The sequence below is a fragment of the Sylvia atricapilla genome, chromosome 29 (assembly GCF_009819655.1).
Source record: "Sylvia atricapilla isolate bSylAtr1 chromosome 29, bSylAtr1.pri, whole genome shotgun sequence".
NCBI lineage: Eukaryota > Metazoa > Chordata > Aves > Passeriformes > Sylviidae > Sylvia > Sylvia atricapilla.
This window is the reverse complement of record NC_089168.1, coordinates 1,806,090-1,826,638: the sequence shown is the minus strand read 5'-3', so window position 1 is coordinate 1,826,638 and position 20,549 is coordinate 1,806,090. Positions and strand designations below refer to the sequence as shown.

Here is a 20,549-nt window from a genome sequence, read left to right as displayed (position 1 = left end):
CTGTCCCCTGTCCCTGTCCCTGTCCCTGTCCCTGTCCCTGTTCCCTGTCCCCATCCCGTCCCCGTGGCTGACCCCATCGCTGTCCCTGTCCCTGTCCCCATCCTGTCCCCACGGCTGACCCCGTCGCTGTCCCTGTTCCCTGTTCCCTGTTCCCTGTTCCCTGTCCCTGTCCCCATCCCGTCCCTTTGGCTGACCCCGTCCCTGTCCCTGTTCCCTGTCCCTGTCCCTGTCCCTGTCCCCATCCTGTCCCCGCGGCTGACTCCGTCGCTGTCCCTGTCCCTGTTCCCTGTCCCTGTTCCCTGTCCCTGTCCCCATCCTGTCCCCGCGGCTGACCCCGTCGCTGTCCCCGCAGGGTGACACCGAGCGCCGGGCCCTGCCCAGCCTGGCTCACCGTGTCCCGGTGCTCCCGGGGCCGCACTCGCCCGTCTTCATCCCGGCCAGCCTGGAGCAGCACGAGGCCGGCGGGGCCCTGTCCCCACGGCTGCAGCCCGTCATCATCCTCGAGCCCTCGGTCACCCACGCGCCGCTGGTGGCGGGTGAGTCCTGGTCCTTGGTCTTTTCTTCGTGTTAGGGCCGGGATTGAGGCGCGGGAGTCGTAGGTTTCGTGTTTGGATTTAGGGTGTAAAACTCAGGGTTCGTAAAAGTGTAATGGAATAATTATATTTTAATTTATTAATTTAATAGAGTATAATATAATATTATATTGCATTATATTTTGGTATGGCATATATTACATTATATTATGTTATATTACATCATATTACACTATATCCTATTACATTACATTATATTATATTGTGTTATATTATATTATGTTATGTTATACTATATTATAATTTAATTATAGAATATAGAATATAGAATATAGACTATACAATATCTTATATAGAACATTGAATATATAATATTAGATATATTTATATTATTATATTGGATTATAATTTAATATTGTATATATTGCATTACATTATATTACATTACATTACATTATAATTTTCTATTGTATTATATTATATATTTTATTATGTATGATATAGAATATAATATATATTATACATATATTATATATATTAGATTTATATTATATTATATTATATTATATTATATTATATTATATTATATTGCATTACTTTATATTATATTACATTACATTATATTATATTGCATTACATTACATTACATTACACTACATCATATTTACTCTTCTTTATAACATAATACAAACAATAATTAATAAACACCTCAATCCGAACACCATCACAACCCCCTTAATCCCCAACTAATCCTAACCACCCTCATGCTACCCACCCTGACGACGCCGGCGTCACCTGTGCCACCTGTCCCTGCTGTCCCTTGCAGTGCCGGGCCTGGGGACCGTCCCCTTCTCCTTCGGCCCGTCCCTGATCCCGGCCGAGCGCCTGTCCCTGCCCGGCCACCACAAGCCCCTGGGCAGGACCCGCTCGGAGCCGCTGCCGCAGAGCCCCAAGGCCCTCCAGCAGCACCTGGTCTTCCAGCAGCACCACGCTCACTTCCTCGACAGGCTCAAGCAGCAGACGCACCTGGGCAAGGTGAGAGCCGCGCTCTGGGCGTGGGGGTGGCGCTGGGGTGGGGTGACAGCGGTGACATGGGGGTGGTGACACCATGGGCAGACTCGTGGAGGGCACGGTTCCCTCCTCACTGTCCCTCCTGAGGTGTCCTGTCCCCTCCCCGCTGGGCTGTGGTGACCCAGGTGAGGTGACACCGTGTCCAGACTCACAGAGGGCACAGCTCAGCCGTCCCTGGGCTGTGGTGACCCAGGTGAGGTGACACCGTGTCCAGACTCACAGAGGGCACAGTTCCCTCCTCACTGTCCCTCCTGAGGTGTCCTGTCCCCTCCCCGCTGGGCTGTGGTGACCCAGGTGAGGTGACACCGTGTCCAGACTCACAGAGGACACAGCTCAGCTGTCCCTAGGCTGTGGTGACCCAGGTGAGGTGACACCGTGTCCAGACTCACGGGGGACACAGCTCAGCTTGTCCCTGGGCTGTAGTGACCCAGGTGAGGTGACACCGTGTCCAGACTCACAGAGGACACAGCTCAGCTGTCCCTGGGCTGTGGTGACCCAGGTGAGGTGACACCGTGTCCAGACTCACAGAGGACACAGCTCAGCTGTCCCTAGGCTGTGGTGACCCAGGTGAGGTGACACCGTGTCCAGACTCACGGGGGACACAGCTCAGCCTGTCCCTGGGCTGTGGTGACCCAGGTGAGGTGACACCGTGTCCAGACTCACAGAGGACACAGCTCAACTGTGTCCTTTTAAATCCCAATATTTTATTTTCACGTTTCCTCTTCATTGCTACAACGAATCGCCCCAATTACGATTTCCTACCACAACCAGCAACAACTAAAACCATCATCACCACCTTTCCTCCCGCGGTGTAAAAGGCTGTGCAGAGCATTTGGGATAAGCAGAGGTCAGATAAAACCACTCTGCTCGTGCCTAAAACCAAACTTTTAATTCTCTACACCAAGAATCGACTTTATACACGGTGACATCTACGTTGTTTCCTTAGATGTGATTAAACCTCATATGTAATTAAACCTTAGATGTAATTAAACCTTAGATGTAATTAAACCTTAGATGTAATTAAACCTTAGATGTAATTAAACCTTAGATGCAATTAAACCTTAGATGTAATAAAACCTCAGATGTAAAGGAACCTTAGATGCAATTAAATCACAATGCCACCTCCCCCTGCTCGTTGTCCCCCGGGCTGCAGCGCATGGCCAAGTCCAGCGAGAAGCCCCGGCTGCGGCAGATCCCGTCCTCGGAGGACATGGAAGCGGAGGGGACACTCCCGGAGGTGACAGCCGAGGGTGGGGACCCCAGCAGGACACGGCCCGGCAGCAGCGGGAAGGAGCCCGAGAGGACGCCCAAGATGGGGCAGCCCCAGGAGGAGCTGGTGCTGCAGCAGGTACACAGGGGTGGGGACAGCGGGGACAGCGTCCTGGAGCCCGGGCCAGCTCACAGGGCCAGCCCTGGTGTCAGCACGGCTGGGCATTGTCCCCCAATTGCCGGGTTTTGTCCCCCAATTGCCGGGCATTGTCCCCAGATTGCCGGGTTCTGTCTCCAAATTGTCGGGTTTTGTCCCCCAATTGCCGGGTTCTGTCCTCGAATTGCCGGGTTCTGTCCCCCAATTGCCGGGCTTTGCCCCCCAATTGTCGGGCTTTGTCCCCGAATTGTCGGGTTCTGTCCCCCAATTTCCGGGCATTGTCCTCCAGTTGTCGTGTTTTGTCCCCCAATTGCTGGGCTTTGTCCCCCAATTGCCGGGTTTTGTCCCCAAATTGCCGGGTTTTGTCCCCCAGTTGTCGGGTTCTGTCCCCCGGTTGCCGTGTTCTGTCTCCAAATTGCCGGGTTCTGTCCCCCAATTGCCGGGTTTTGTCCCCCAATTGCCGGGTTTTGTCCCCCAGTTGCCGGGTTCTGTCCCCGAATTGCCGGGTTTTGTCCCCGAATTGCCGGGTTTTGTCCCCGAATTGTCGTGTTCTGTCCCCGAATTGTCGGGCTTTTTCCCCAAATTGTCGGGTTTTGTCCCCCAGTTGTCGGGCTTTGTCCCCAAATTGCCGGGCTTTGTCCCCAAATTGCCGGGCTTTGTCCCCAAATTGCCGGCTCTGTGCCATCGCTGCTGTCACTGCGGGGCTGAGCCGGCAGGGAGCAGCAGATGCTGGGACAGTCCTGTCCCGTCCTGTTCCGTCCTGTCCCGTCCTGTCCCTTCCTGTCCCTGATCCAAACCCGGAGCAGCCGCTGCATCCAGCTCTGGACACGCCGAGCGGGGCTCTGTCCCTTGTCCCCTGTGCCAGGCACGCTGTCGCTGTGCCCCGGGGACACGGGACCTTCCCGGGAAGTGTCACCTGAGCTCTGGTGGCACCCGCGGGTCCTGCCGCGATCTCATTGTCACGAGAAAAGCAGCGGGGACTGAGCGGGGACGGCTCCTCCTCAGAGGGGACAGGTGGGAGGACACGGCCAGGGAGGTGTCACCATGTCCAGGGAGATGTCACCGTGTCCGGAGATGTCACCATGCCCAGGGAGTTGTGACCATGTCCAGAGAGATGTCACCATGCCCAGGGAGATGTCACCGTGTCCAGGGAGCTGTGACCGTGCCCAGGCGGTTGTCACCACGTTAAGGGAATTGTGACCATGGCCAGGAGGTTGTGACCATCCCAAGGGAGCTGTGACCATCCCAATAGAGTTGTGACCATGCCCAGGGAGATGTCACCGTGCCCAGGGGGTGGTGACCATCCCCAGGGAGTTGTGACCACGTCAAGGGAACTGTGACCATCCCCAGGAGGTTGTGACCATCCCAATGGAGCTGTGACCATGCCCAGGGTGATGTCACCATGTCCAGGGGGTTGTGACCATCCCCAGGGGGTTGTGACCATGCCCAGGGAGATGTCACCATCCCCAGGGAGCTGTGACCATCCAAATGGAGCTGTGACCATCCCAATGGAGCTGTGACCATCCCCAGGGAGTTGTGACCATGCCCAGGGAGATGTCACCATGCCCAGGGGGTTGTGACCATGCCAATGGAGCTGTGACCATCCCAATGGAGCTGTGACCATACCCAGGGTGATGTCACCATGTCCAGGGGGTTGTGACCATCCCAATGGAGCTGTGACCATTCCCAGGGTGATGTCACCATGCCCAGGGAGCTGTGACCATCCCAATGGAGCTGTGACCATCCCAATGGAGCTGTGACCATCCCAATGGAGCTGTGACCATACCCAGACCCCTCACGGTGTCCTGTCCCCCCCAGGCCTTTCTGTGGGACTCCTTCCAGCGGGTGCAGCAGCAGCTCCTCAAGCGCCAGCCCTTGGCCGACCCCCCCGTGGTCCCCCCCGGCCACCGACCCCTGTCCAGGGCTCAATCGTCCCCAGCCACGGCCACCGTGTCCCTGCCTGCCCAGGACACCAAGGCTCTGTCCCTGCCCGTGCAGGAGCAGCCGCCCAAGCCACACTTCACCACAGGTATGGCCACACCTCCGGGGTTTGTCACAGCCGGCTTGGGGACAGCAGGGGACCTGGGGACGTGTCCCCGGGGCAGCTCCGCATCGATCCTGAGCATTGCTGGGGGCGCCAGGAGAGAGCTGGAGGTGGGAGGGGGACCTTTCTCCTTAGCCCAGGTGGAGTTCTCAAATCTCAAATGTTTGGGGTAGAATCTGGTAGGTTTAGGGTAGAATCTCGTAGGCTTGGGGCAGAATGTCATAGGTTTGGGGCAAAATCTCCCATGGTTTGGGGTAGAGTCTCAAAGGTTTGGGGCAGAATCTCAAAGGTTTGGGGTAGAATGTCAAAGATTTGGGGCAGGATCTCAAAGGTTTGGGGCAGAATCTCAAAGGTTGGGGTAGAATCTCTCAGCTTTGGGGCAGGATCTCAAAGGTTTGGGGCAAAATCTCGCAGCTTTGGGGCAGAATCTCAAAGGTTTGGGGCAGGATCTCTCAGCTTTGGGGCAGGATCTCGCAGGTTTGGGGCAGGATCTCTCAGCTTTGGGGCAGGATCTCTCAGCTTTGGGGCAGGATCTCTCAGCTTTGGGGCAGGATCTCGCAGCTTTGGGGCAGGATCTCGCAGATTCGGGGCAGGATCTCGCAGGTCTGGGTGGGATTTTGGTGGGTGTTTGGGGTCCCGGAGCCCGGGGAGCAGCTCTGCAGCTGTGGCGGTGCCCGGCAGGGCTGGTGTACGACTCGGTGATGCTGAAGCACCAGTGCTCCTGCGGGGACAACAGCAACCACCCCGAGCACGCCGGCAGGATCCAGAGCATCTGGTCCCGCCTGCAGGAGCGGGGCCTGCGCAGCCGCTGCGAGGTGAGCGGGGAGGGGCCGGGCCGCCTCCGCCCCACCTGATCCCATTCCAACCCGACCTGATCCCGTCCCGACCCTCCCGATCCCATTCCAACCCGACCTGATCCCATTCTACCCTGACCTGATCCCATTCCAACCCGACCTGATCCCGTCCCGACCCTCCCGATCCCATTCCAACCCGACCTGATCCCATTCTACCCTGACCTGATCCCATTCCAACCCGACCTGGTCCCGTCCCGACCCTCCCGATCCCATTCCGACCCTCCCGATCCCATTTCACCCTGTCCTGATCCCATTCCACCCCAACCTGATCCCATTCCAACCCGACCTGATCCCGTCCCGACCCGACCTGATCCCATTCCGACCCTCCCGATCCCATTCCACACCTCCTGATCCCATTCCACCCCATCCCAATCACATTTCATCCCTTCTGATCCCATTCCACCCCATCCTGATCCCATTCCCACCTCTCCTGATCCCAGCTCCATCCCCTCTGTTCCCATTCCACCCCTCCTGATCCCATTTCACCCCGTCCTGATCCCGTCCCGACCCTCCCGATCCCATTCCACCCCTCCTGATCCCATTCCACCCCTCCCGATCCCATTCCATCCCTCCTGATCCCGTTCCATCCCTCCCCATCCCATTCCATCCCTCCCTGCTGCCTCCACCCCTCCTCCCCCTGTTCCAGCCCCGTTTTCCTGCCGAGTCCTGCTCTGCCCGTCCCCACCCGGGCTTTGGGCTCTGCCTGGGCACGGGGAGAGGCTGATCCCTCCAAAACCGGGATTTTACCACCCCAGTGCCGGCTCCAGCCTGGCAAAACCCCGCCTTGAGAGTGTCGGGTGGAGATTTGGGGGTCCTGGAGGGAAATTTGGGGTCCTGAGTGAATTCGGGGGAATCCTAAATCCCCCGACAGCGCTTTTGCGGGCGCGCTCAAATTCCAACCCCGCTGCTCCTGAGCCTTTTACAGGGTGAGGGGGACAGCAGGGACAGGCTGGAACCCCTGCGTGTCCCCTCCCCTGGGTGACAGCCGTGTCCCCACAGTGCCTGCGGGGTCGCAAGGCCACCCTGGAGGAGCTGCAGTGTGTCCACAGCGAGCGCCACGTGCTGCTCTACGGCACCAACCCCCTCAACCGCCTCAAACTGGACAACGGGAAGCTGGCAGGTGAGGGTCCCCACCCTGTCACCTGTCCCCACAGCCCCTGGGGGTGGCTCCCAGCAGCTCCCATGGGTGCTGGGCACAGCCCGGTGCTGTCGTCCCAGCCCTGAGGTCACGGCTGGCGCCTCTCTCTCTCTCCCCTCACAGGGATTCTGTCCCAGAGGACGTTTGTGATGCTGCCCTGTGGAGGGGTGGGGGTGAGTTCTACAGCCCTGCTCAAGGTTTTGGGGTCGCTGCTCCATCCCTGGTCAAGGTTTTGGGGGTTTTGGGGTCACTGCTCCATTCCTGGTCAAGGTTTTGGGGTCACTGCTCCATCCCTGCTCTGGGTTTTGGGGTTTTGGGGTCACTGCCCCGGGTTTTGGGGTCACTGCTCCATCCCTGCTCTGGGTTTTGGGAGGGGTAGGGGTGAATTCTCCATCCCTGCTCTGAGTTTTGGGGGTTTTGGGGTCACTGCTCCATCCCTGCTCAAGGTTTTGGGGGTTTTGGGGTCACAGCTCCATCCCTGGTCAAGGTTTTGGGGTCACTGCTCCATCTCTGCTCTGGGTTTTGGGGGTTTTGGGGTCACTGCTCCATCCCTGCTCTGGGTTTTGGCGTCACTTCTCCATCCCTGCTCAAGGTTTTGGGGGTTTTGGGGTCACTGCTCCATCCCTGGTCAAGGTTTTGGGGTCACTGCTCCATCCCTGCTCCAGGTTTTGGGGGATTTGGGTCACTGCCCCATCCCTGCTCTGGGTTTTGGGGTCACTGCCCCATCCCTGCTCTGGGTTTTGGGGTCACTGCCCCATCCCTGCCCTGGGTTTTGGGGTCACTGCCCCATCCCTGCTCTGGGTTTTGGGTGTTTTGGGGTCACTGCTCCGGGTTTTGGGGTCACTGCCCCATCCCTGCCCTGGGTTTTGGGGGCCCCTCGGGGGTCTCAGGGCACTCCGGAGCCTCAGGGATGCCCAGTTGGGGCTGGTGGATGGAGCTGCTGGATCCCAGCTGCTCCCGGCCCTTGGGAAGGGGATCCCCGATCCAGAGCCCCCCGAGGGCATCAGGAGGGGCTGGCAGCACGGGGAGTCCCCACTGAGGGGGGACAGCAGTGACACGGGGACAGCAGTGACAAGGGGACAGGGACAGCAGTGACATGGGGACAGCAGTGACATGGGGACAGCAGTGACATGGGGACAGCAGTGACACGGGGATGGGGACAGCAATGACATGGGGACAGCAGTGACATGGGGACAGCAGTGACACGGGGATGGGGACAGCAGTGACATGGGGACAGCAGTGACACGGGGACAGCAGTGACACGGGGATGGGGACAGCAGTGACATGGGGGCAGCAGTGACACGGGGACAGCAGTGACATGGGGACAACAGTAACACGGGGACAGCAGTGACACAGAGACAGCAGTAACATGGGGACAGCAGTGACACGGGGATGGGGACAGCAGTGACATGGGGACAGCAGTGACACGGGGACAGCAGTGACACGGGGATGGGGACAGCAGTGACATGGGGACAACAGTAACACGGGGACAGCAGTGACACAGAGACAGCAGTAACACGGGGGCAGCAGTGACACGAGGATGGGGACAGCAATGACACGAGGACAGCAGTGACATGGGGACAACAGTAACACAGGGACAGCAGTAACATGGGGACAGCAGTGACACGGGGATGGGGACAGCAGTGACACAAGGACAGCAGTGACATGGGGACAGGGACAACAGTAACACATGGACAGCAGTGACATGGGGATGGGGACAGCAATGACATGAGGGCAGCAGTGAAATGGGGACAGCAGTGACACGGGGACAGCAGTGACACGGGGATGGGGACAGCAGTGACACGAGGACAGCAGTGACACGGGCACATCACATTGTCCCTCCTCTCCTCTCCATTCCCAGCTTTCCCTGCCGGTTTCTCTGCACTCACTGCCTTCTCCTCTCTCCCTGTCCCTGTCCCTGTCCCTGTCCCTGTCCCTGTCCCTCTGTCCCTGTCCCTCTGTCCTGTCCCTCTGTCCATCTCTTTCAGGAAGAGGCTCTCTCGGTTTCTTCCTGCTGCTTCTTCTGGTTCTGCTCCTGTCCTTGGGGCCGCGGCGGGTCCCAGCTCTGCCTCCCCCTGCTCTGCCTCTCCCTGCTCTGCTCCTGGGGGGCTGCAGCCGCCCCCTCGGGGCTCGGGGGGCTCCCCCCGGCTCCCCCCGCCCCGGCAGAGGACAGGGTTTGAGTTTTCCCCGGCTCTGACGCCATCAAAGCGAGATGTTTTGGGTTAAAATGAGATGAAAGAAGGTAAAGGGCTGGGCAGGAGGAGAATGCGGGGTGGCACAGTGTCACCTTTGGGTGGCACAGGACAGTGACGCCTGCGGGGTGAGGCTGTGGTTCCCGGGGATGTCACCTGTGTGACCGATGTCCCCTCTCCCAGGTGGACAGTGACACCATCTGGAACGAGCTGCACTCGTCCAACGCCGCCCGCTGGGCCGCTGGCAGTGTCACCGAGCTGGCCTTCAAGGTGGCCACCAGGGAGCTGAAGGTACGGGGTGGCCTGGGGGGGTCCCAGGGTGGTGTCACCCCACAGCTGGGGGTCTCAGGGTGGTGTCACCCCACAGCTGGGGGTCCTAGAGTGGTGTCACCTCATGTCTGGGGGTCCCAGGGTGGTGTCACTCCATGGGCAGGGTTCTCAGGGTGGTGTCACCTCGTGTCCAGGGGTCCCAAGGTGGAGTCACCCCAGGGCTGTGTGGCTGTGTGACACTGGGGACACAGGAGGTGTGTGTGACACTGGGGCCGTGGGCTGGGTGTGACCCCAGGGGTGACAGGTGTGACCCCGGGGGTGACAGCCATGACCCCGGGGGTGACAGGCGTGACCCCGGGGGTGACAGGCGTGACCCCAAGGGTGGCAGGTGTGACCCTGGGGGTGACAGGCGTGACCCTGGGGGTGACAGCACATGACCCCAGGGGTGACAGGTGTGACCCTGGGGGTGACAGGCATGATCCCAGGGGTGGCAGCACATGACCCCAGGGGTGACAGCCATGACCCTGGGGGTGACAGGCATGACCCAGGGGTGACAGGCATGACCCAGGGGTGACAGATGTGACCCCAGGGGTGACAGGCATGACCCTGGGGGTGACAGCCATGAGCCCGGGGGTGACAGGTGTGACCCGGGGGTGACAGCCATGACCGCAGGGGTGACAGCCATGACCCGGGGGTGACAGGCCTGACCCCGGGGGTGACAGGCGTGACCCCTGACCTTTGCTCTGTCCCCAGAACGGCTTTGCCGTGGTGCGGCCGCCCGGACACCACGCGGATCCTTCCACGGCCATGTAAGGCCCCTCCCTCCCTCCTTTTTGGGAGAAACCCCAAAATCAGCCTCCAAAGCCCCCCAAGCCCTGCCCTGGGAGCCGTCCCTGTCCCGGGGCGGCTCAGGAGGGGCCCAGAGGTGACCCCCAGCCCTCTCCCCAGGGGATTCTGCTTCTTTAACTCGGTGGCCATCGCTGCCAGGCAGCTGCAGCAGAAGGGGAAACTCAGCAAGATCCTCATCGTGGACTGGGTGAGTCCCCACAGTGTCCCCAGTGTCCCCAGAGTGTCCCCAGGACATCCCCTGGGACGATTCCCGCTCTGGATCCTCGGGGGAATGTGGCTGGAAGCATCTGGGGTTGTCACTGCTCTGTCCCTGCTCTGGGTTTTGGGGGATTTGGGTCACTGCTCCATCCCTGTTTCAGGGTTTAGGGGTTTGGGGTCAGTGGTCCATCCCTGTTTCAGGTTTTGGGGTCACTGCTCCATCCTTGCCCCCAGTTTTGGGGGATTTGGGTCACTGCTCCATCCCTGCTCTGGGTTTTGGGGCTTTGGGGTTTTGGGGTCACTGGTCCATCCCTGTTTCAGATTTTGGGGTCGCTGCTCCATCCCTGCCCCCAGTTTTGGGGTTTTGGGGTCCCTGCTCCATCCCTGTTTCAGGTTTTGGGGTTTTGGGGTCACTGCCCCATCCCTGCTCTGGGTTTTGGGGGTTTTCAGGATGGGGGAGCAGCAGCAGATCCTGGTTTGGGGCGCCCAGATCCGGCTGCTTTGGGCTCTGTGAGGTTCTGGGACTGTCCCACAGCTGCCAAAATCCTCTCCAAACGAAACCAAAAACACCAAACCAAAGAAAAAAAACAAACAAACCCAAAACCAAAAATCAAAACAAACCAACCAACCAAAAAAAAAAAAAAAAAAAAAAAAAAAAAAAAAAGAAGAAAAAAAACCACCAAAACAAAAAAAACCCCCAAAAACAAAAAAACAAACCAAAACGAACAAACAAACAACAACAACAACAACAACAACAACAACAACAACAACAACAACAACAAAAAAAAGCCCCAAAAATAAACCAACAAAAAAACACGAAAAAAACCCCAGGGGAAACAGGGCGGGGGAAAAAAAAAAACCCCGAACCAAAAATGAATGTGCTCAAAGACTTGCTTGGAAATTAAGAGTGAGAAAGAGTGCCCTAAATTAAAAAAAAAAAAAATCAAAGAAAAAACCATTAAAATAAAAAAACCCCAACCCCAACCCTTCCTGCAGGACGTTCACCACGGCAACGGGACCCAGCAGATTTTCTACAGGGACCCCGAGGTTCTCTACATCTCCCTGCACCGTCACGACGACGGGAATTTCTTCCCGGGCAGCGGAGCCGCTGATGAGGTGACACGGGGACAAAGGGGACAAACAAAGGGGACAAACAGGGGACACCGGGCGGGGCTGGAGCTCCTCAGGGTCCCAGAACAGCGGTGGAAATGGCAGGAAAATTCTGCTGGGCCTGTTGTGGAACCGGGCAGGGGGACACTGGGACCCCCAAACAGCTTTTCATGGCACAGGACAGGGGTTTGGGACCCCCAAACACCTTCCTATGGCACAGGACAGGGGTTTGGGACCTTCCAATGGCACAGGACAGGGATTTGGGACCCCCCAAACACCCTCCTATGGCACAGCACAGGCATTTGGGACCCCCAAACAGATTTTCATGGCACAGGACAGGGGTTTGGGACCCCCCAAACACCTTCCCATGGCACAGGACAGGGGTTTGGGACCCCCAAACAGGTTCTCATGGCACTGGACAGGGATTTGGGACCCCCAAACACCCTCCTGTGGCACAGGACAGGGATTTGAGACCCCCCAAACACATTTTCATGGCACAGGACAGGGGTTTGGGACCCCCCAAGACCCTCCTGTGGCACAGGACAGGGGTTTGGGACCCCCACCTGCCTCCCCCAGGCTCGGGGCCATCCCTGGGGACACATCCCGGCCTCACCCTGTCCTTGTCCCCTCCCAGGTGGGCGCCGGGCCCGGTGAAGGTTTCAATGTCAACGTGGCCTGGGCTGGGGGGCTCGACCCCCCCATGGGGGACCCCGAGTACCTGGCGGCCTTCAGGTACCGTCCCCGTGTCCCTGCCCGTGTGCCGTGCTCGGGGGGCTCACCCCACTCCTCCTCATCCTCCTTTCCCCGATCTTCATCCCCTTTTCCCCTTTGTGGGGCTGACCCCACTCCTCATCCTGTTTTCCCTCCTGACCCCTCTCCCCAGCCCCGTTTTTCCCTCGTGTGGGGCTGATCCCACTCTTCATCCCCTTTTCCCCATATGGGGCTGTTCTCTGTCTCCTTTTCCCCTCCTGAATCTGTTCCTCATCCCCTTTTCCCTCACCCCACATGGGACTGACCTCTCTGCCCATCCTATTTATCCCCACACAGGGCTGACCCTCCTCCCTGTCCCCTTTTCCCTCCCGACCCCTCTCCCCATCCACTTTATCCCCATCCTACATGGGGCCGACCCCTCTCCCCGTGCCCTCTCTCCCCCATGGGGCTGACCCTGTTCCCTGTCCCCTTTTCCCTCCCGACCCCTCTCCCCATCCCCTTTCCCCACATGGGGCTGACCCCATTCCTCACCCCCTTTTCTCCCCAAAACCCCATTCCTCATCCCCTTTTTCCCCCCAAAACCCCATCCCCATTTCCCTCATGACGCTGACCCTCTCCCTGTCCCCTTTTATCCCATGGCACTGACCCTCTCCCCATCCCCATTTCCCCCATGGCGCTGACCCTCTCCCTGTCCCCATTTCCCCCCCATGGCGCTGACCCTCCCCCTGTCCCCTTTTCCCTCCTGACCCCTCTCCCTGTCCCCATTCCCCCCCATGGCACTGACCCTCTCCCCTTTTATCCCCCCATGGCTCTGACCCTCTCCCTGTCCCCTTTTATCCCCCATGGCACTGACCCTCTCCCCATCCCCATTTCCCCCCATGGCGCTGACCCTCTCCCCATTCCCCCCACGGCACTGACCCTCTCCCTGTCCCCTCTCCCCATGGCTCTGACCCTCTCCCTGTCCCCTTTTATCCCCCACAGCACTGACCCTCTCCCTGTCCCCATTTCCCCCATGGCGCTGACCCTCTCCCTGTCCCCTCTCCCCATGGCACTGACCCTCTCCCTGTCCCCTCTCTCTCCCCATGGCGCTGACCCTCTCCCCATTTCTCCCTCTCCCCATGGGGCTGACCCTCTCCCTGTCCCCTTTTATCCCCCCATGGCACTGACCCTCTCCCTGTCCCCATTCACCCCCCATGGCGCTGACCCTCTCCCTGTCCCCTTTTATCCCATGGCGCTGACCCTCTCCCCATTTCTCCCTCTCCCCATGGCGCTGACCCTCTCCCCTTTTATCCCCCCATGGCACTGACCCTCTCCCCTTTTATCCCCCCATGGCACTGACCCTCTCCCCATTTCCCCCTCTCTCCCCATGGCGCTGACCCTCTCCCTGTCCCCATTTCCCCCATGGCGCTGACCCTCTCCCCATTCCCCCCACGGCACTGACCCTCTCCCTGTCCCCTCTCCCCATGGCTCTGACCCTCTCCCTGTCCCCTTTTATCCCCCACAGCACTGACCCTCTCCCTGTCCCCATTTCCCCCATGGCGCTGACCCTCTCCCTGTCCCCTCTCCCCATGGCTCTGACCCTCTCCCTGTCCCCATTCACCCCCCGTGGCACTGACCCTCTCCCCGTCCCCTCTCCCCAGGACCGTGGTGATGCCCATCGCTCACGAGTTCAGCCCGGACGTGGTGCTGGTCTCGGCCGGGTTCGATGCTGCCGAGGGCCACCCGCCCCCTCTGGGGGGCTACAAAGTCTCTGCCAAGTGTAAGGAGGTGGCACCGGGCGGGATGTCCCCTCCCTGGGGCAGGGTGTCCCCTCCCTGGGGCGGGGTGTCCCCTCCCTGGGGCGGGATGTCCCCTCCCTGGGGCGGGCTGTCCCCTTTTGGGATGTGCTGTCCCCTCCTGGGGTGGCCTGTCCCCTCCTGGGGGCAGGATTATAATACTATTATATAAAAAATAAATATTATAATACTCATTTTTATACATGAATACTTAAAAAATTATAGTTTTTATATATTATAAATGATATGTTAATTTTTATAATTTTCGTTTATATAAAATATATAAAATATATAAAATATTATGGAATAAAGCGTTATCGCTCCAACAATTAATGTATATAAACGCATTTTGGAAAGCTTTTACGGCTAAGGTGCAAAAGCTTTTTTAGCTAAGGTGTGTTTTTTAAACAATTTACTTAAGATTTATTGTTCTCTTTAAATCTCAGTTTCTGAAGTTGTTTGCGGATGGACTTTGAATGGTTATATAAATTCATACAAAATTTATATAACCGTAATTTATAAAAATTCACATAAATTCATATAAAAATTTATTTTTAACTTTTCACAACTACATTTACGTGCCAGTAACACGAAATCGATGGTGGTTGTAAGAAAACCGTGAAGTCGCACCTTCAATAATTCTAATATTTCTCCACTAAAAATATCTTTCCGGTGCCGGGGGGCAGCAGAGGAGGTTTTTGGGGTGGGGTTTGGGGCAGGTGACATTCCTGGCTTTGTCCCCCAGGTTTTGGCTACATGACCAAGCAGCTGATGAGCCTGGCCGGGGGCGCCGTGGTGCTGGCGCTGGAGGGGGGTCACGACCTCACGGCCATTTGTGACGCCTCCGAGGCCTGTGTGTCCGTCCTGCTGGGCCACGAGGTGAGGGCGGGGCTGGCACTGAGCCGGTGGCACTGTCCCTGTCACCTCTGTGGCCTCCAGGGTCCCCTGGTGCCACTGTCCCTGTGACCTCTGTGACCTCTGTGTCCCCTGGGCCACTGCCCCTGGGACCCCTGTGACTCCTTTGAACCCCAAATGTCCCCTGGTGCCACCACCCCCCATGTCCCCTCATGTCCCCTGGTGCCACTGCCCCTGTGACCCCTGTGATCCCTGTGACCCCTGGGACCCCTGTGACCCCCAGTGTCCCCTGGGCCACTGCCCCTGTGACCCCTGTGTCCCCTGGTGCCACCACCACTGTGACCCCCAGTGTCCCTTGGTGCCACTGCCCCTGTGACCGCTGTGACCCCTGTGTCCCCTGTGTCCCCTGGTGCCACCGCCCCAGGCTGGGCACAGACCTCTGTGAACCCTCAGTGTCCCCTGGTGCCACTGTCCCTGTCACCCTTGTGACCCCTGTGAACCTGCAGTGTCCCCCAGGGCCACTGCCCCTGTGACCCCCAGTATCCCCTGGTGCCACCATGCCCTGTGACCCCTGTGGCCCCCCGTGTCCCCTGGTGCCACCGCATCCTGTGTCCCCTGTGACCCCCGTGTCCCCTGGTGCCACCACTCCCTGTGACCCCCCCGTGTCCCCCGTGTCCCCCGTGTCCCCTGTGACCCCCGTGTCCCCTGTGTCCCCTGTGACCCCTGTGTCCCCTGTGTCCCCTGTGACCCCCGTGTCCCCTGGTGCCACCACTCCCTGTGACCCCCGTGACCCCTGTGTCCCCTGTGTCCCCTGTGACCCCCGTGTCCCCTGGTGCCACCACTCCCTGTGACCCCGTGACCCCCGTGTCCCCCGTGTCCCCCGTGACCCCCTGTGACCCCTGTGACCCTCATGTCCCCCGTCTCCCCCGTGACCCCCGTGTCTCCCATGTCCCCTGTGACCCCTGTGACCCCCTGTGACCCCCGTGTCCCCTGTGACCCCCGTGTCCCCCGTGTCCCCTGTGACCCCTGTGTGACCCCTGTGACCCCCGTGTCCCCCGTGTCCCCTGTGACCCCCTGTGACCCCTGTGACCCCTGTGACCCCTGTGACCCCCTGTGACCCCTGTGACCCCCGTGTCCCCCGTGTCCCCGCAGCCGGAGCCGCTCCCGGAGGACAGCGTGCGGCAGAAGCCCAACGCCAACGCCGTGCGCTCGCTGGAGGCCGTGATCCAGGTCCAGAGTGAGTGAGGGGACGGGCTGGGGGGGCTTTGGGGGGGCCGGGGGGGTCCCCATCATCATCATCATCTTCATCATCATCATCTTCATCTTCATCATCTTCTTCAGCATCATGGGAGGGCGCTGCCTCAAGTGTGTATTCACTGCAGGGGGAGCCCAGAAATGTGGGACAGCCCTGTCCTGGGTTGTCAATGTCCTAGGTTATCCTTGTCCTGGGTTATCCCTGTCCTGGGACATCCTTGTCCTGGGTTGTCACTGTCCTGAGACAGCCCTAACCTGGGCTATCCCTGTCGTGGGTTGTCACTGTCCTGGGACGGCACTAACCTGCGACAGCCCTGTCCTGGGACATCCCTGTCCTGGGACAGCCCTAACCTGGGTTATTCCTGTCCTGGGTTATCCCTGTCCTGGGACACCTCTGTCCTTGGATATCTCTGTCCTGGGACATCCCTGTCCTGGGACACTCCTAACCTGGGACATCCCTGTCCTAGGACAGTCCTAACCTGGGTTATTCCTGTCCTGGGTTATCCCTGTCCTGGGACACTCCTGTCCCTGGACACCCTTAACCTGAGTTATCTCTGTCCTGGGACACCTCTGTCCTTGGATATCCCTGTCCTGGGTTATCCCTGTCCTGAGCCACCCCTGTCCTGGCAGTCCCTGTCCCGGTCCCCCATCCCGTTCCCCCCTGTCCCATTCCCCCCTGTCCCAGTGTCCCCCCTGTCCCAGTGTCCCCACGGCAGCCCGCACTGTCCCCTCTGTCCCAGTGTCCCCCTGTCCCAGTGTCCCCTGTCCCAGTGTCCCCCTGTCCCAATGTCCCCTCTCCCAGTGTCCCCTGTCCCAGTGTCCCTTGTCCCAGTGTCCCCCTGTCCCAATGTCCCCTGTCCCAGTGTCCCCTGTCCCAGTGTCCCCTGTCCCAGTGTCCCCTGTCCCAGTGTCCCCTCTGTCCCACAGGTAAATACTGGGTGGCCGTGCAGCGTTTCGCCTCCAAGCTGAGCTGCTCCTTCCTCGAGGCTCAGCACCACGAGGCCGACGAGGTGGAGACGGTGACGGCGCTGGCGTCCCTCTCGGTGGCCGTGATGGTGGAGAAGAGGTGACATTCCGGGCGATGTGCCCTGGGGAGGGGTGGCAGCAGGGCAGGGATGTGTCCCCTCAGCCTGGATGAGCTTCTGGAGCTCAGGATTTGGATGAGCTCCTGGGAATCCGGTGCTGGGCTTTTCCCCCAATGAAAACCAGCCCAAACCCTGCTGCCAGCAGGGTCCCCTCCTCGTCCCCTGGCTTTTGTCACTGTCACCGGCTCCCCTCACGTGTGGCATTCCCGTCGCAGGGCACAGGAGGAGCCGATGGAGCAGGAGGAGCCCATGACCCAGTGACAGGCGGGGACAGTCCCCGCCGGGATCCCGCATTGTCCCCCGAGGGACTCCTGGAAGGGACACGGGACCATGGAGAGCCCGCAGCCCCCTCCCCAAATTTCGGGACCCCTCAGAGCGGGGTGAAACCCCCCGGAGCGCCCCGATCCCTCAGGAAGAACCGGATTTTGGGATGGACGCTGGGACCAGCCTGGGGAGAATCCCGGGATTTGAGATTTGCTCAAAGGTGCCTTGGCTCCCCTCGCCCTGCCGGGGACAATGGGGACAGGGTCCGGGGCTCGCTGGGCACGGGAGGGCTCGGAGCATCCCAAGGAAGGTTTGGAGCACCCCAAGGAAATTTTGGAGCATCCCCAGGAAGGTTTGGAGCACACCGAGGAAATTTTGGAGCACCCCGAGGAAATTTTGGAGCATCCCCAGGAAGGTTTGGAGCACCCCGAGAAAGTTTTGGGGGATCCTGAGGAAGGCTCGGAGCGTCCTGAGGGAGTTTTGGAGCACCCCAAGGAATTTTCAGAGCACCCTGAGGAAGTTTTGGAGTATCCCAAGGGATTTTTGGAGCACCCTGAGGGATTTTTGGAGCACCCCGAGGGATTTTCGGAGCACCCCAAGGAATTTTCGGAGCCCCGGGCTCTGATTTTGCACTACGGGACCCCGACGGCGCCAATGTGACACCCGACTCCTCTTCCCGACGGAATTCCCGGGAATAATTCCCGTCCTTTGAGCCCTGGGTGGGTGTTTGGGTCCCTGAAATCCCCTGAGCGTCCCAAAACCCCCCCGGGGGTCCCCCAAAACCCCTCGGTCCCCTCCCTGTCCCCATCCTGGGGGTGACAAAACCTTCCAGCCGTGGGTTTCATCCCGAATTTTCCTTCTCCCGTTTCCCAGGGCACCTTCCCCCTGAGTTTTTTCCCCATTTCCTGGGGGATTTTCCCCATTTCCTGAGGAGATTTCCCCATTTCCCGAGGAGATTTCCCCATTTCCCGGGGATTTTCCCCATTTCCCAGGGATTTTCCCCATTTCCCGGGGATTTATCCCATTTCCCAAGGGATTTCCCCATTTCCCGGGAGATTTTCCCCATTTCTTGGGGGATTTTCCCCATTTCCCGGGGATTTTCCCCATTTTCCAAAGGGATTTTCCCCATTTCTTGGGGGTTTTCTCCATTTCCCGAGGGATTTTCCCATTTCCTGTGGGATTTTCCCCATTTCCCGAGGGATTTTCCCAATTTCCCGAGGGGTTTTCCCGGGTGTTGTCCCCAGGAGGACGTTTTGGGGACAAGAAGGGGACACTGGCTGAGCTGGGTGGTTTTGGGGACAGCTGCGGCAGCGGCGGGAGGAGATTTTGTAAAAAACAAAACAACAAAAAAAAAAAGAAAAAAAAAAAAAAGAAAAAAAAAGAATTTTAAAAAGAAAAAAAGATAAAAAGAAAAAAAGAAAAAAGGTTCTGGAGGAATCCAAATGGTTTGTGTGGGGGTCTCGGGGTGGGAATTGGAGGGACCTCCCAAACTTCATCCTGCTGGATTTTACCGTGAGGAATCCGCCCTGCACGGAGTTTTTTCGGGGCTTTTCTCCCCCAGAAAAGTGGTCGTTGGGTTGAAGTTTTGCTCATTTAAAGTTTGGGGTTTTTTTTCTCATTTTAAGGTTTTTTTTCTCATTTTAAGGTTTTTTTTTCCTCATTTTGAGGGTTTTTTTTTCTCATTTTAAGGTTTTTTTTTCCTCAATTTAAGGGCTTTTTTTTTTTTCTCATTTTAAGGGGCTTTTTTGTAATTTTAAGGTTTTTTTCTTTTTTTTTTCTTTCTCATTTTAAATGCAAGAAATTTTATTATTTTTCCCCCAACAAACAAGACGCACCACAACACTCGAATTTTTTTTTTTTTTCAAAAATATATTTCAGCTATTTAAAAAAAAACCAAAAATTGGTTACGAGCCAGACTCTCACTCCACAGCTGGGTTTTTTTTTTTTTCCCTTTATTTTTCAAACACAATTCATTATTTTTTTGAAAGACGATTTTACCCTCTGAAGCCGATTTTGTTCCTCAGCTGTAAAATCCCGTTTGGTTTTTCACCGAGGTTTGAATTCTTTTTTTTAAGCACCTCCAGATTTTTTTTTGGAAGGCTGCAGTCGACCCCCCGGAGCAGGGAATCCACTCCCTTTGCACGTAAAAAATTGGGAATTGGGTGGAAAAAGTCACTTTGGGCCTTTCTTCGTGGATTCTCCGGTGTGCCCCAAATCTCATCACCACCCACGGAATATTTGGGGCTGTTGCAGCCTCCCTGGAAGGGATTTTTCCTGGTTTTTTTTTGTCATAACAGGCCAAAAAAAACCGGATTTTTTTTTGCCTGATTCCAATAAAAGCGAGGGAGGAGCAGGAGGGGACCCGGCAGCGCAATTCCCGTAGGAAAAACGAGGATTGAAGCCTGGAAAATTCCCCCCCCCGGGTTTTATTTGGGGTAATTTTGGGTACCCCAACATTTCCATCATCCCAAAAAGATCCCAAACCCCCTTCAGAGTTCCCGAAATTCCCGCCGGGTCCGTGTCCAGCTTTGATTTCTGTTGAATTCCAAGGAATTGGGTGGATCCACCAGGATGTTTTTTGAGGTCCAACCTCAGGGCAGGAATGGGGTGAGGTGGGGTGAGTGAGCAGCTACCCCCAAAAAATCCCCTCCTCAAAATCCTCACCGCGCTCATCCACGGGAATGAAATCCACGGGAATCAAACCCACGGGAACACAATCCATGAGGATAAAATCCACGGGAATATCTTGGCGCAGAACCACTTTTGGAGCGGGATAAAAGCACAGAGACCCCCGAGGTCCTCGGAGGCAGCGCTGGGGGGGCTCCAGCCCTTCCCCTTCTCCTCATCCCGCTGGAATTTTGATCGTCCTGACCCTGTCTCAGCTCCGGAAAACTCCGGGAAGGATTCCAGGGAATTGGGGTGGTTCCTTACCTGCGAGGTCACCGTAAATCACAGCCCCGAGTTCCTCCGGCAGCGCCCA

The 20,549-nt window shown here is 57.7% G+C and overlaps 1 protein-coding gene across 1 annotated transcript in view; it reads left to right on the top strand.

Moving 5' to 3' along the window:
- The window catches only part of HDAC7 (histone deacetylase 7), a 53,660-nt gene extending 34,726 nt beyond the window's left edge, over nucleotides 1-18,934 (top strand). Inside the window, exons 9-25 of the mRNA XM_066337493.1 lie at nucleotides 353-536; nucleotides 1,360-1,568; nucleotides 2,758-2,952; nucleotides 4,789-4,999; nucleotides 5,696-5,829; nucleotides 6,868-6,988; nucleotides 7,130-7,179; nucleotides 9,382-9,489; nucleotides 10,222-10,277; nucleotides 10,417-10,504; nucleotides 11,512-11,631; nucleotides 12,260-12,357; nucleotides 13,977-14,095; nucleotides 14,857-14,990; nucleotides 16,119-16,203; nucleotides 17,148-17,286; nucleotides 17,521-18,934. Coding sequence (XP_066193590.1) covers nucleotides 353-536; nucleotides 1,360-1,568; nucleotides 2,758-2,952; nucleotides 4,789-4,999; nucleotides 5,696-5,829; nucleotides 6,868-6,988; nucleotides 7,130-7,179; nucleotides 9,382-9,489; nucleotides 10,222-10,277; nucleotides 10,417-10,504; nucleotides 11,512-11,631; nucleotides 12,260-12,357; nucleotides 13,977-14,095; nucleotides 14,857-14,990; nucleotides 16,119-16,203; nucleotides 17,148-17,286; nucleotides 17,521-17,566 — 2,097 coding nt within the window. The 3' untranslated portion in view covers nucleotides 17,567-18,934. The remainder of the gene's footprint in view (nucleotides 1-352; nucleotides 537-1,359; nucleotides 1,569-2,757; nucleotides 2,953-4,788; nucleotides 5,000-5,695; nucleotides 5,830-6,867; nucleotides 6,989-7,129; nucleotides 7,180-9,381; nucleotides 9,490-10,221; nucleotides 10,278-10,416; nucleotides 10,505-11,511; nucleotides 11,632-12,259; nucleotides 12,358-13,976; nucleotides 14,096-14,856; nucleotides 14,991-16,118; nucleotides 16,204-17,147; nucleotides 17,287-17,520) is intronic.
- Nucleotides 18,935-20,549: the final 1,615 nt, after the last annotated feature.